This window comes from Diabrotica undecimpunctata, chromosome 1 (genome assembly GCF_040954645.1).
Source record: "Diabrotica undecimpunctata isolate CICGRU chromosome 1, icDiaUnde3, whole genome shotgun sequence".
Taxonomy (NCBI): Eukaryota; Metazoa; Arthropoda; class Insecta; order Coleoptera; family Chrysomelidae; genus Diabrotica; species Diabrotica undecimpunctata.
Window position 1 is genome coordinate 149,824,810 of NC_092803.1, and position 12,098 is coordinate 149,836,907.

At 32.5% G+C, this 12,098-nt stretch overlaps 2 protein-coding genes across 3 annotated transcripts in view; one reads left to right on the forward strand and one right to left on the reverse strand.

Moving 5' to 3' along the window:
* Window positions 1-573: 573 nt before the first annotated feature.
* Window positions 574-2,795, reverse strand: Coa8 (Cytochrome c oxidase assembly factor 8). The gene is made up of 3 exons (XM_072520197.1): window positions 2,611-2,795; window positions 2,284-2,541; window positions 574-2,148 (listed from the first exon to the last, which is right to left on the reverse strand). Exons 1-3 carry the CDS (start codon window positions 2,683-2,685, stop codon window positions 1,924-1,926), a joined length of 558 nt encoding a protein of 185 aa, XP_072376298.1. The 5' UTR covers window positions 2,686-2,795; the 3' UTR covers window positions 574-1,923.
* A 204-nt stretch (window positions 2,796-2,999) lies between these two features.
* LOC140432354 (uncharacterized) overlaps window positions 3,000-12,098 on the forward strand; it is a 44,029-nt gene continuing 34,930 nt past the window's right edge. For both annotated transcript variants that reach the window (XM_072520195.1, XM_072520196.1), the window contains exons 1-4: window positions 3,000-3,159; window positions 3,217-3,774; window positions 4,039-4,314; window positions 6,635-6,884. In XM_072520195.1, the coding sequence (XP_072376296.1) occupies window positions 3,217-3,774; window positions 4,039-4,314; window positions 6,635-6,884 (1,084 nt within the window). In that variant the 5' untranslated portion in view covers window positions 3,000-3,159. The remainder of the gene's footprint in view (window positions 3,160-3,216; window positions 3,775-4,038; window positions 4,315-6,634; window positions 6,885-12,098) is intronic.

Sequence of the window (12,098 nt, forward strand, 5' to 3'; positions counted from 1 at the left end):
TCTATTATTTCCTGAGCACATACCAGGATCGCAAGGATACATGGGAGCCAAGAGCCTGGCCAAATTTAAATTCGTTGCATATACTCCAACATCTGCCCGCTTGTCCATTCTGGACCCATCCGTGAACCCCCTTCGATGGATGAATGCAGGTTCTCATTCAATCCACCCATCCCGGTTAGGAAATTGAACTCCCAGGTATACACATTCGTTTTCGTTTTCCATTCCCCAACAACATTGATATCATCAGCATAGGCAAGAATTTACTGATTTGTTGTATATTGAACAAGTGGTTGTGATTTGTTACATACATATTACTTTTTTAGTGCCAGATTGAACACTATACAGTAGAGAGTGTGTCTCGTGTCTCTGGTGCAGCCTGTTATTTGTTTTAAAAGGTTGAGACATTTCTCCTCTGGATTTGTACTTTACATTCAACGTTTTCAAGAGTTAGTTTTGTTAAATTTACCCACTGATTTGGAACTCCTAGCTCATTCATTGCTCTAAACATTTCTCTTCAATTGAGTGAAGACTTTAGTTATTATAACAAGGCAAATGAGTATAAAAAAACACATCTTATACAAACATAAATTAACTTTATTCATAAAGTTATTATAAATACAATTATGTATAATATTTACAATTTACAAGTTCACTCAATCCAAATTATATACAAATTTTTGGAGAAAATATAATGCTATTGATCATCTTTAACTTTATAAGATTGTTTGTAAGAAAAAGTTGGAATATAGAAGAAATAATAGGTTGTTGTTCTAGGCCATACAAGGTAATGCTACAAATGAACCTCTGTTTTGTTATTTTTGAGATACTAGTTGGAAATATGAATTTAACCAAAAAATTTTATATATAACTTGTTAAAAATTGATAGTGTATGTTTTTCACAAAATGAATAAACTTGAAAAGAACATAAAGACTATTCCACAAGCTAAACATGTTATGGCTAATATTTTTGGACTAACAAAGGGATTTTTTAAATTGACCATTTGCCAAAGGGTTAAGCAATTATTGGGGAATAGTACACAAATATTTTTGACCAACTACATAGAGAAATAAAAATACATAAATAAATAAAGATGGGATAAAAATGTTTGTAGGCAAAAGAACCAGGAAAATGTACCAACAATTGGTTTAGGCAATTAAAAGATTGGGTGATTGTACGTTTGACTGTTTGAATATTTTCACAATTCTGCAAATTTGGAACCATCTAACACTAATCTATTTCCCTGGTCTAAAGAAATTTGTAGCTGGGATATGTTGTTGGGTCAAATGATGAGAGCAGAAATTGACAGTTTAAATTATACTTACATTGAAAATTATAATTCAGTGACAGAATCTGCTGATTTGGGAAGCAATAGACAAAGTGACCTGAACTAAAGGGAGATTATCTTAAAATGTATCCATTTTTGGCCTAAAAACTTATTTTTCTGAATTCATTGAATATGAATATCATCTGAATATGCAATTGATCAAAAATAACCAATTAAAAATAATTAAGGCAAATAATGGAAGAGATAATTCAAATAGTTTCTGCACAAATATAACAAACCTAATAAGAAGATTGCAAAAAACTGAGGAAAGTAAGCAAAGAAGAACTAAATGAAGATAGGAAGTAAGCCTCAATGGAAAGGAAGAAAAAATAAAATTAGAGTTAAGAAAATAAAAAAAACAAGAGGAAAGCAATATAGGAAAAAAATCAAATATGTATACTTTTACAAAACAATATCACATAAATAAAAATAATTAACCAGTTTCCAAAATGGTATATTACCCTAGTAAAAGTGTAGCCTCTACGTAGACATTTAGATGCACAATTTAAAATGTATCAAACTCTTCTTAGTCTTTTGCATTATATTTATATACTATTTATCTGAATAGTATATTTTTATATATGTACTATATTTACGTTTAGTGTGCAAACTTCTTTTGTAAACTTCCTACATGTTTCTCTATATGGGTGCCTATTGAATACCACAATATATTTAAGTTTCTGATATACCACTCCTTGTTGTATATCACATGCGTTTTCCAATTTTCATCTAAAAATCTTTTATAGAACTCACTCATTTCATCTGGTGTGATTTGTTTATCTTTGTCTTGTCTTAGAAGCATATTGATAAAATCTTGTTTTTCCTAGAAACAACAACAAATAGCAGTAATAAAATATATGTTTGTTTTATACATGTTTGATTTACACTTTGTCAATTGCATTTTATTATTTATTTTACTTCCAAACCTAGTACTTTAAATCTTTAGATAAATATTTACCTTCATAAACTTCTTATTGTGATTAGCCCAAAAGTTCTGATTCCACTCCTCTGTGTCATTTTGCATTTCCCTTAGTTTCGTTTGTAGAGCAGTTTCATTGGGTAGCATGTTTCTCATGATAGGTCTGAGATTTGAAACTGGATCAGGGGGGCCTATTACTTCAACTTGATCTTGTTCTCGCATTACTATTATCGGTGTTTCTAGTTGTTTTTCCACCGGTACGCCGCTAGTTTTTGAAGATTTATATCTCTTTAATACCTAAAAACACATTTGCCTATTATATTTGAATATCAGTAATATTTTTATTCTTTTATTTTATTATCTAACCTTAATTGACTTTGATACATTTTGGTACCTGTTTCCGTAAAACACACACTTGATAATATTTTCACCTAAAGCCATATTAAACCCTAAGTTCTAAATTTTTTAATTTATATCATTTAATCACACATAACTATTTATTTATAAATGAGCAGAGCAAATAGCAAATGTTTAAAGTGACAAGTGAGAGAATGAGTGAGAGATATTGGCTGATGATTAAAGTAGCAAAAGTCATTATTTACATTGAACAAGTTAATTAAACTCTTTGGTACTTTTTTAGCTTTAAAAATGTAAGTTTAGATAGATTAATCTTTCGCAATGCTTACATATAGATGAATGTTTTTATCATTATAATATAAGACCAGAGTTTTACAAAAACTGGAAATTTTCTACAGACCTAATAGATACGAGGCACATCAGATCAATGAATCATGTGATTTAAAGTTCCAAATGACAGTGACAAATAATTTTTTGTAATGAAATTTATCCGGTTATAATTATATTATAAACAATTAATAGTAAAATGTAGCTTACTAAAACCCGTCGTAAATAAAGGTAGCTTGCTGTAAATATAAAAATATGTTCAATTTAATTCATAAGATTGTATTTTAGATGATTGCTGTGGAAGAATACCCAACTTTAACATTCCAAAATTCTAACTTTCCAAATGTTATATTCCAAAAATTGTTTGAGCAAAAGAAAGCTAGTAAGTTCTGTGATATAACCATTTTCGTAAACAATAAAATAATCAAAGCACATAGGAATGTTCTTGCTTGCAGTTCTCCATACTTTGATTCTATCTTAAAAACCCATAAAGTCCAACAAGAAAAGCTTTCTGTATCCTGCACAGATAGCACAATTTTTAACAATGTGCTTAATTTTATGTATACAGGAGAGATATCCATCAATCATGGCATAATAGAAGAACTGTTAAAATTAGCTGATCATTTTATATTAACTACAATTTTAGAATATTGTATAGACTTTTTAGGATCTAAACTGAATGTAAATAATTGCCTTTTTACATATTTCCTTGCAAAACAGTATAAATTGAAGCACTTGAGTGATAATATAGAAAATTGGATAGGTAAGCACATAGATGACATTTGTAAAGGAGAAGAAATACTTGGATTGGAAAGAAAGCAGCTGCAAGAATTCTTTACAAATAAGGTTGGTACTTGCTTTAAGTTTTCTGTTTATATTTAATAAACAGTTGCATAGTGATTTACATAATATTTTTAAAAATTGGTTATGTATCAAAGGCATGAATTGTTTACTACTATTGCTCTATTGTGGAACTTAAAACTTTTGGGACAACTGAATCATAATATTTTTAGTAACATTGTGAACTTCAAATATCTAAACTAAACTATTGTTTAGTTTAAACTTTCGTATATTAATTATTAAGTATAATATTAGTGATATATTTTTTAGAACTTCATTTTAACCACTAGCAATGCCCTTAACCTATTATCTCAGTGGATACAAAAAGATTTGGAGAAAAGGGAAAAGGAATTTGATAGTATCATTAAATGCTTTCCGACCAATGATTTAGAGCCTATAGAAGTATTCAAACATTTAGAAACCAATCAACTGTACAGTAAAAGCGAACTATGCTTTTATAGAATCTTAGATTATCTGATTATGAATAATTGGATGTTGTCCAATTTCAAGACTAGATATGATGTTTTACATGTCAAATATGGACAGGTAAGAGGAGAAACTAATATGTTTTTTGTTTTCCCAGTTAGTATGATTGATATTTTTTTTCTATATTCAGTTAATATAAGTTTTCCTTTAATAAGATAGTTTAATATTTTAGTATTATTATGTTGAATCTGATTACAATTATCTGTTTTAAACTAAAATTATACAGAGTATTATCATACAATCGATCGGATAGCCAAGCGGGCTGGGCGGCTGGCTTCTCCTTCGCTTCAATGCGAGAGATGTCAGTTCAAATCCCCGGCTCGGTGAACAGAAAACAAAAAGGCTAACGCAGTAGTTTAAAATTCTAAAATGAATCTGCGGCTTAGTCTAGAATATGCTGGTATCTGATCGGCCTATGGTGGAGCAGTACGGCAAGAGATAAGGGCTTGCGGCTAGGTGATACTCCTCCATAGATCCCTACCGGAAGGGCGTGGAACGCCTAAATACCGGGTATATATATATATATATATATATATATATATATATATATATATTATCATACATTGTTTTAATAATCTAAATTAATGCTATTAAAATCTTCAGAATACATTAAGATATCACAATTACAAATAATGATCTGCTGATGTACCATCAGAGAGATATTGTTGTGACAATTATTGTAAATACTACTACTGTAAATTTTCTACACTAATATTGGGTCTCTAATTTAAACCAAATACTTTACTTATATCTTAACACATTATTTAACTTATATCTTAACACTTTACTTATATCATATTCCAATTTTTGAAGGTAGAGTTGAAAAATGATTTTTTATGAATTCCTTATTATTTTCCTTAAATTTAAACAACTTTAAATGTAATTCTTCTCAGCCAAAAATTATTTTTTTTTAGTTTCGTGTATGCCTTCCTATTGTTTTTGAAGTTTAAAGGAAAGGCCTCTACATTGTTGTGGATTATAGAGCTAGACAAGATCATATTCACCTCAAAGCTTCCATTGGTGGATTGAGAATCATATGGATCCTTTATCATATCACTGACTATCTGTATATATTGGAAGGCAAGATTGTGGATGTTGTTCATCCTTAACTTCTTGTGGTCAAGGAACTCTTCACCTGCAATGTTTTCCTCAAAAGGTTTGCCACTAAACTCTAAATCACACAGCAGATGAACTTCACTGCCAAGTATTAAACAAATTTGGGTCTTCTAGTAGTTTCCTTAGCAGCCAGTGATGGGTTGTTTACAATTGATCTATATCTTTACACTGACCTGGATCTTTTAAGATCAAACATGATCAGAAGAGTGTGTCTCTCAAAAATAAAAATCTAGGGGAGTTAAGTTTGGTGGCAGACGGGGCCAGTTTATTATATCTTGTGTACTAATCACATCTTCAGGAAAAATTAAATCTATGACAGCCTGTGCATTATGTGAATGAAAGCACAACAAATTAAATTTGTTAAAACCAAAAATTTTATTTAAGTTGATTTAAAGATGTTGAAGTGCAGGCATAGTTTGATTTCATAGTAATTCAAGATATTTTACTGTATTTAGATTTCCTCCGATGGAAAAGTACCAATAATATATAATCTTCCAGAATTCCAATCCAAACATTTAACTTTTGTGTATACTGGGTATGCACAGACATACTCAAAGGTTTATTTCCCTAAGATCAATAACATACAACGGATGGATTATATTTTCTGTAAATTGTGAAGGAGCACTAATCTAAACAAATTATTCATCAAAAAATTATTATTTCCATTGGATTTCTCTGAATGCAAATATTTCTTGAGTGGTCTGCACTTTATAACAATGGTAGTTGTTTCTTTTCAAAATATTCCTCAAGGTTTTTTTATTCAAGACAACTTTATTGGTAATTTGTCTACTTGAGCACAGCATCACTTAGCCAATGCACAGACCTGCATTTTTCTAATTTCTCGTTCTTGACTAATTTTCTTTTCACGAGGTTGATCTGATGGGCAGCAGTTTTGACATCTGCTGTTGGGAGATGTTATTTTAAACAGTATTAAATTCGATCAGAAAAATCAGGTTATCGCTCGGTGTAATGCTTTTATTGTGTGTGTTGATGAAGAATGATGTGGGGACGCTAGGAGGAATTATGATTTTGATCTCTGTCTATTAAGTGGAAAGATAATTTTAGTATCTCACGCTAATTTTGGAATACTAACCACAAATTGTTTTGTATTTTCTTAGTGTAGCTATATTTCCTTGTGAATCTATTATGTTGTATTATCTATTTCTGTATCTAACCTTTTTAATACTAGATTGAAATATTGGAATGATGTGTATGTATTCATGTATATGTCAAAACAATATCAGTAACCATTTGCATATTTTAGGTGTCACAAGAAAAACTAATGGACTCTGATATAAAACAAAAGAAGATTACAGTGACCGAAAAACTAGATGAGTCACACCATGTTAAACATTCTGTACTAGTAAAAGCGAAGTTGAAAAATCGAAAACAGAATATCTTAAAGAAACTGATGTTGTTTGGATTGCAACCTAGTGTGAGAATGGCTGCTCTGAAGATGTTAATATGTAAGAAAACGTCGCTGTTAGATATCGAAGAAAAGGAAGAAACTGAAGGTATGAATAGACTATTTAAAATTTAATTCGTCTTTAATATAATTTAATAGTTATGACAAGAATACTGTTGGAAAACCAACTAATTTTTCACTACTCAAATTTAACCTAACGCTGCCTCTGTAGTGTGAATATCAACTATCTATTAGTAAAAAAGACCAGACGATAGTCAGCATATTTGACACCTCTTCTGCCCGCACACTTCTCGTCCCTTTGCCCTCTCTAGTAATATAAAGTCAGTCTTATTAAGTATTTCAATCATACAAGTCGCTAAAGAACCGTCTCTCTCTCTCTCTCTCTCTCTCTCTCTCTCTCTCTCTCTCTCTCTCTCTCTCTCTCTCTCTACCCGTGACACACAACAAGAGCACATAAGTTAGTTTAGTAGTTTAGTGTTGTACAATAAGTGTTTAAGTTGTAAAGCGTTACCGTAAAAGATTGTGCAAGCAAATAAACCGCTAATTAAAAGTGTTGTATATAATTTTCACCCCCACAAGAGGCAAAAAACGAATCAGCTTATAATTGGTGCGCTACGGGCACGGTGGGGACTCCGTCACTGGTACACGAACGAGAAAGACGTGGTTAAAACGGCTCCGATATTTAATTCGAAAATTCGGGTAATATCGAGTTTATTTATCCACAAAGTGTTTTTCCTGCGAAAAAGTGTCTGTGTGAATCGAGTGTCGTTTGAAAATTGTGAACTAAATCGAGTTTTTTAAAAAATCATAACGAATAAACTAAATAAACAATCAGTGCTACAAGCTCCGATCGGTTGAAGAGGCGAGTAGCGCGGTGCGGGGAACCTTCACGATAAGGACAATAATTAGTGATTATTTACAAAACAATACATTGGCGTGTAAGTGAGAATTATAACGTCAAAACACTGTTCGGAATAAGGTAAGAGATTTATAATATTTTTAACAATATGGCCGCCAGAAGAGGATTAAATCAATGGGATAGTGAAGAATCTGACGATGGTAAGAGAAAGAGGGAGAAAAAAAAAGAAGACGACCAAGATGAAAACCCTTTCATGAAAAGCAGAAAGTTAACTAGGTCTCCACCTAAGAAAGATTGTGATAACACCGAATTGAAAGAAATGATGATCGCTCTTATGAACGAAGTTAAAGGAGTACGAAAAGACCAGCAGATCTTTCAAGAAGAAATTTGCAATTTAAAAAAAGAAAATCGTGAGTTGAAGGGAAAGGTAAATTTCCTGGAAAGCAGGATCGAAAAGATGGATAAACAAATTCGGAAACAAAACATTGTGATCAAAGGACACGATTTCAAAGAAAATGAGGAACTGGAAGATGCCACCAACTTTATAGCAAATCAATTGAATTTGAATGTGAAAATAAAAGATGTGCAGAAAATAAGAACCTCTCAAGGGAAACCACCAGTGGCGATAGTAAAAGTAGATACAATGAAGGATAAAGAACTTATTATGAAGAATAAGAGTAAATTAAGAGGAACGCGGTATTTCATTGAAAACGATCTAACCCAAGCCGAAGCCAAACTACAGAAACAGCTAAGAGATATGGCGAAAGAAGAAAAAGGAAAAGGTAATGAAACAAAAGTCGGCTATCAGAAAATATGTATAAACGATGAATGGTGGAAATGGAACCATAGTACCGAAAAACTAGAGAAAATGAAAAAAAACTGAGTCTACACAGGCACAGTGGTCAGGAAAATATGGAAACGAATAAAGCGCGGAATATGATGATGATAGGACAATGGAATGTTAGAGGGACTTTTGAAGTAGGAGCACTAAAGAACTTATCAGATACGTTAGAGAAATATGAGATAGATATTGCAGCTATACAAGAAACTAAACAGAAAGGAAATTTTACCATGGATGTGGGAAACTACGTGTTTTTCAACAGTGGAGACAATGAACGTGTATTTGGGGTGGGATTTTTTATAAAGAAAACATTTGCCAATCTGGTAATAGATTTTGAGGCAGTCACAAGCAGATTATGTAAAATAAGAATAAGAGGAAAATATAGAAAAGTAACCCTTATAAATGTGCATGCACCAACAGAAAATACAGATGAAGACGTTAAAGATAGCCTTTATGAACAATTAGAACATATGTTTTACAAAATACCATCATATGACATAAAAATAATTGTAGGAGATTTGAATGCCAAGATTGGCAGAGAGGATATATACAAACAAATAACAGGGGGAAAAAGTAATCATAGAGACAGTAATCTGAATGGAAAAAGAGTAATAGAATTTGCTTTCGAACATAATATGCGAATTATGAGCACTTATTTTGATCACAAAGAAATTCATAAAGGTACCTGGGTATCACCAGATGGACAAACAGTAAACCAAATAGATCATTTACTAATAGAAGCCAAACATATGAGAGCCATAAAAGATAGCCGAAGTTACAGAGGTGCTGATGCAAATTCGGACCACTTTTTGGTCAAAGTTAAAATGGAGCAAATAATACCCACAATTAATAACACTAGCTGTAAAAAAATAAAAAGATATAACGGTGCACTACTTCAGGAGGGAGAAGTTAAGAAAAAATTCAGGCAGCAAATTGAAGAGAAACTGAAAAGCCAGACAACAGTAAATGATATAGAAAGCAGATGGGTACAACTAGAAGAAAAAATTCAAGAAGCAGCCGACTCAGTATTAACAGGAAACAGACAATGTAAACAAACGGATTGGTATGATGAGGACTGTAAGAAAGCCATTAATGACCGAAATAAAGCTAGAATAAATAGTATAATAAGAAATAATGAAGAGAGTAAAAAAGCTTATGCCGCAAAAAGACGGGAAGCAAAGAAGATTTGTAGAAGGAAGAAGCGGTCAAGTTTAGAGCAGAAACTAGTTCGTATTGAAGAAGATTTTTTACATAAACAAGTCAGGAATTTCTACCAAGAAATAAAACGAGACCGAACCCAATACAAAACCACATCAAGATATTATAAAGATGAAGAGGGGAATCTGTTAGGTGGAACAGATGAAAAATTAAGAAGGTGGGCCAATTATTTCGAGAACATATTATGTACGGACGACCAAGATGAAAGAGAACAAACGCAACTACAACATGAAGAAGTAAGGGACCCAGATGTAAATGAAGAAGTACCTACCAAGGAAGAAATTATAGAGATCATAAAAAACTTAAAAAACAACAAAGCACCTGGTGAAAATGGTATCATTGCTGAGTTTCTAAAAGAAGGTGGCGAAATGGTGCAAAAAGAAATCGCTGAGTTAATACGCGAAGTGTGGATCAGAGAAAAAATACCCAATCAGTGGAAAGAAGCAATCTTATGTCCAGTGCATAAAAAAGGAGACGTTACAGAATGTAAAAATTACAGGGGAATAGCTCTACAAGATACAGTGTATAAGATTCTGGCCATATCAATTAGAAATAAAATTAAAACAAAAGTTGAAAATTGTCTAGGTGAATATCAAGCAGGTTTCAGAGCAAACAGATCGGTAATAGACCAAATTTTTACAATGAAACAAATTTTAGCTAGCTCATATGAATTCAACCTAACATTACACATGCTGTTTATTGATTTTAGACAGGCATATGATACTATAAAAAGAAATAGAGTATTCGAAGCACTGGAATATTTTAAATTTCCACCAAAAATAGTAAGACTGACTAAATGCATACTCAATGATACTAAAAGTAAAGTCATGTTAGAAGGACGGGTTTCGGATAGCTTTATCACTAATAGAGGTCTGCGACAAGGTGACCCGTTATCAACAGATTTTTTCAATTTGATCTTAGAGAAGATTTTACGAGAGTGTAACATCTACACTAGAGGCACAATATATCATCACAGGCATCAATGCGTAGCATATGCAGATGATGTTACCTTAATAACAAGGAGACCTGCAGAATTAAGAGAAATCTTTACTAGAATAGAGAGAATGGCCAGAGAATATGGTTTAGAAATAAACGAAGAAAAAACAAAATATATGGTGATGAGGGGAAACGAAAATCATCAAGGACAGTTCTTTAAGATACAAAGCCCAAGTAAAGAATATAACTTTGAAGTTGTTAGCCAATTCGATTACTTGGGAGTGACACTAACAAATAGGAACGAAGAGAACCAAGAAATCATAAAAAGAATGGCCAAAGGTAGTAAGAGTACTGGGAGCCTGACTAAGATACTGAGGTCGAATATAATATCCAGAACAGCAAAAAAACGAATATATACAACAGTTATCCGACCTACAGTACTCTATGCTAGCGAGACCTGGACACTAAATAAAGATATGGAAGTAAAATTAGATAGATGGGAACGAAAAATTCTTAGAAGGATATACGGAGGTGTAAAAGAGGGGAACATCTGGCGAAGAAGAACGAATGAAGAAATAATGCAAATATATGGGCAACCAAAAATAACAAGACTTGCTAAAATTCAAAGATTAAGATGGCTCGGACATATAGCAAGAATGAAGGAAGGAAGAGTTCCCAATGAATTAATAAACACGGAGGCTGGTACAAAAAGAAAAAGAGGCCGCCCCCGAAGAAAATGGCTGGAGTCGGCAAAAGAAGATCTGAAGTCGCTGCGGGTACAAGATTGGAAAAACTTAGCACAAGATAGAAAGAAATGGAAGAAAACCGTTGAAGCCTTGGGCCTTTGAGGCCTGTTGAGCTGAACTATATATATATACGGGCACGGTGGAAATAAACACATCTTTTCCCTTTAAATACTGTAGGGGAAAGAATGAGGTAGCTGGTTTGATTATTTAAAAGTAAATATTAAAAACTATATTCTCTCCTTCCTACATTTGGTAGATAAAAAATAAATATAAATCTCGAAGAAACAGCGAACCATAGGTCGCACAAATTGCGGATTATTAATATAGTAATTAAAACGCCGCGAAACAAGCAGCTAAATTAAAATGGAAATGGGCTGGACACAACGAACGTCTCGAAGATGGTAGATGGAACAAAGAAGTCGGAAACTGGCGACCGTACGATGCGAAGAGACCAAGAGGAAGACCTAAGACCTCAAATGCGCTGGAGCGACGATATCAAAAGAGTCGCAGGACCAATGTGGAAACGCCTACCTAGCACACAACTGGGATGAATGGCGAGAAATGGGAGAGGCCTTTATTCGACAATTCGGATAGAAAAAGGGCTAAAAAAAAGGAGAAATTAGTAAAGTTGAAAATATAATAATTAAAATAAGATTTTTATATTATATTATTTACATAAATAAATAGTAGTATCGGAATTGC

What these genes read in the sequence shown, in the direction of transcription:
- Coa8 (XM_072520197.1), bottom strand. Translation starts at nt 2,685, where the DNA reads ATGGCTTTAGGTGAAAATATTATCAAGTGTGTGTTTTACGGAAACAGG. An exon ending in ATGTATCAAAGTCAATTAAG is followed by an intron (nt 2,542 to 2,610) that starts GTTAGATAATAA and finishes ATGTGTTTTTAG; the next exon opens with GTATTAAAGAGATATAAATC. An exon ending in ACAATAAGAAGTTTATGAAG is followed by an intron (nt 2,149 to 2,283) that starts GTAAATATTTAT and finishes TGTTGTTTCTAG; the next exon opens with GAAAAACAAGATTTTATCAA.